This window comes from Chanodichthys erythropterus, chromosome 5 (assembly GCF_024489055.1).
Source record: "Chanodichthys erythropterus isolate Z2021 chromosome 5, ASM2448905v1, whole genome shotgun sequence".
NCBI classification, from domain to species: Eukaryota; Metazoa; Chordata; class Actinopteri; order Cypriniformes; family Xenocyprididae; genus Chanodichthys; species Chanodichthys erythropterus.
This window is the reverse complement of record NC_090225.1, coordinates 31,718,869-31,721,154: the sequence shown is the minus strand read 5'-3', so window position 1 is coordinate 31,721,154 and position 2,286 is coordinate 31,718,869. Positions and strand designations below refer to the sequence as shown.

Below are 2,286 nucleotides of genomic sequence, written 5' to 3'. Positions count from 1 at the left end.
GCCAAAATCTTGGCGTGTTTGCCAAAGTTGTTTTCAAAGATGTTTTCCGATAGCTCTAAATCAGCACAGCACTTTTAAAGGGAACATATTTCCAGTCTTACAGTGGTCTGCAAAGGCTAAATGCAAATGTGGATGAAATGGCCTACTAAAGAATCAAAACTAAATTTTGTATCCTCGAGTTAAAATGTAAAGAATTACATTCTAAAACACACAACATTAAAACCACCTGCTTAGAAAACACATTGAGCTCTTTGTTGTGTTGCTCACACTATTCCTGAAACTTTTTTTCGAAGATTGTAAAGTATGTTTTATAGACAGCAAATAAAGTTTTTCTTCAAATGTGACACATGTGAATTTTTTTTTGTTTTTTTTGTTTTGTTATTTTCTCGGATTGAAATATATGGAGGGCAAGATATATTTTTAAATGAATATGTATATTATATATAGTTTAAAAAATATAAAATAAGTGGCCAAAATATATTTATATATTTATGTAAACACATAGTAAATATATTTTTTGGCCATTTTTGGTATATTTTGAAATAAATGTATAATAATATATATATAATATATGAATAATATGTTTAAAAATATATTTGCAAAATAAAAATTTAAATTTTCAAAAGCAGGTTTATTACAAAAAAATGTCTGTATTTCTGTTTTGTTTTTCCCCTTATTCCTTCTTCAATTTCTAAGTACACACACACACACACACACACACACACACACACACACGCTCACATTTTATGTAAGCAGAGCAATGTAAAGAGATGCTGACTAAAGACATTACAAAAGAGGCAGACTGTGCGATAATGAAGAACATTTTATTTGTATATTCAACAGAAACAGAATATTTCTGACTCAGCTCAGATAATAGTTAGCTCAAATAAGGATCCCCAAAACTGTGCCCACAGCGGCCCCTGCAGCACCCACCACTGCCTGACCCACAAATGGGATTCCAGCCGCACCTAAAGACAAAACACTTTCAGAGCCCAAAAGGAGTGTTTGTGCAAAGTTATGAAAATGAAATATCAACTGCATATTTCTTCCTATTGACTTTATTGTATGTCATATCTTCCACAATCGTGACATCTGCATTACCAGCGGCTTGAAGAACTGCAACCATTGATCCAGCTGCGACCCCCCCTCCATTCGCCACAGCGGCAGCTGACATCATTGATGCAGCGTAAGAACCTACGGCGATCCCGGCGCTGGTGAAACCCACAGTCGCCAGAACAACTGGAGCAGCAGCGACTGCACCGGCTGAAACGCAGTGTAAACTAACTGGTGAACATTGTTGTAAAGATCATTAAAGCTATCCATCTCATGAACACTTGACAAACACGGATCACACAACACTATAATACATTATTTACTTAAAACACTTATTTATATTTCTAATTTGCACACATCATAAATGTACATACAAATTGTCTGTATTATATATTGTTTTTTGCTTTTTTTGTCTATCTTGTATATTTGTATATTATTCTTTTATTCTTTTTATTATCTGTGTCTTGTCTTGTCGCTGTCACTCTGTTGCACTGTGGAGCTTCTGTCACTAAAACAAATTCCTAGTATGTGTAAACATACCTGGCAATAAAGCTCTTTCTTCCTGATAAATACCTCTAAAAATTATTTTGACAAGTATGACTTTGACTATTTCAGTATTTTTAATTTTAGATTATTAAATTACAGTTGTTTGTTTGGTGATTTTGTTAGATTTTACCTGCTCCAGCACCGGCTACGATCAGTGTCACTAATATAAAAGAGAAAATAATGGTAAGATTCCTGTTAATGCTGATAAACCAACATTAAGATCCTGCAGTTAAATGATAAGGTACTTACAGAGACCCATCTTCTCTTGAATTGAGCCCTTGTGTATGTGTGAGTCTGAGTTAAGCTCTGTGGGTGGAGGCTTTTTGAGAAATGAAACTTGGGAGATGTTACTCACTGCAGAGCCATGGGTGGAGTATAACCTCCAGCTCCCCCTCTCTGGAGCTGCATGCTCCAACCACACAATATCTCCACCCATTAAACAGGTTAAGCTCCACCCTTGAGCTCCAGAGAGGTGGAGCTGGAGGTCATTTGGCCCTGCAGCAAGATGGAAACTTAGTGGGTGTATTTGGCTTTAAAGAGATAGTTCACTCAAAAATAATAGTTCTTTCATCATTTACTCACCCTCATGCTATCACCGATGCATATGACTTTCTTTTGTTCAGATAACACAAAATGTTTTTTTTAGGAAAATAATCCATCGCTTTGAGTCCATATAATGGCACTGGA

At 35.5% G+C, this 2,286-nt stretch overlaps 1 protein-coding gene across 1 annotated transcript; it reads right to left on the bottom strand.

The window, feature by feature from the left end:
• Positions 1–808: 808 nt before the first annotated feature.
• Positions 809–2,035, bottom strand: LOC137019882 (interferon alpha-inducible protein 27-like protein 2A). The gene is made up of 4 exons (XM_067385028.1): positions 1,849–2,035; positions 1,730–1,759; positions 1,102–1,263; positions 809–968 (listed from the first exon to the last, which is right to left on the bottom strand). The coding sequence occupies exons 1-4, from the start codon at positions 2,033–2,035 to the stop codon at positions 883–885; spliced, it is 465 nt and encodes a 154-aa protein (XP_067241129.1). The 3' UTR covers positions 809–882.
• Positions 2,036–2,286: the final 251 nt, after the last annotated feature.

What these genes read in the sequence shown, in the direction of transcription:
- LOC137019882 (XM_067385028.1), bottom strand. Translation starts at nt 2,035, where the DNA reads ATGGGTGGAGATATTGTGTGGTTGGAGCATGCAGCTCCAGAGAGGGGG. An exon ending in CGTAGCCGGTGCTGGAGCAG is followed by an intron (nt 1,264 to 1,729) that starts GTAAAATCTAAC and finishes ACTGCGTTTCAG; the next exon opens with CCGGTGCAGTCGCTGCTGCT. An exon ending in TGCAGTTCTTCAAGCCGCTG is followed by an intron (nt 969 to 1,101) that starts GTAATGCAGATG and finishes TTTTGTCTTTAG; the next exon opens with GTGCGGCTGGAATCCCATTT.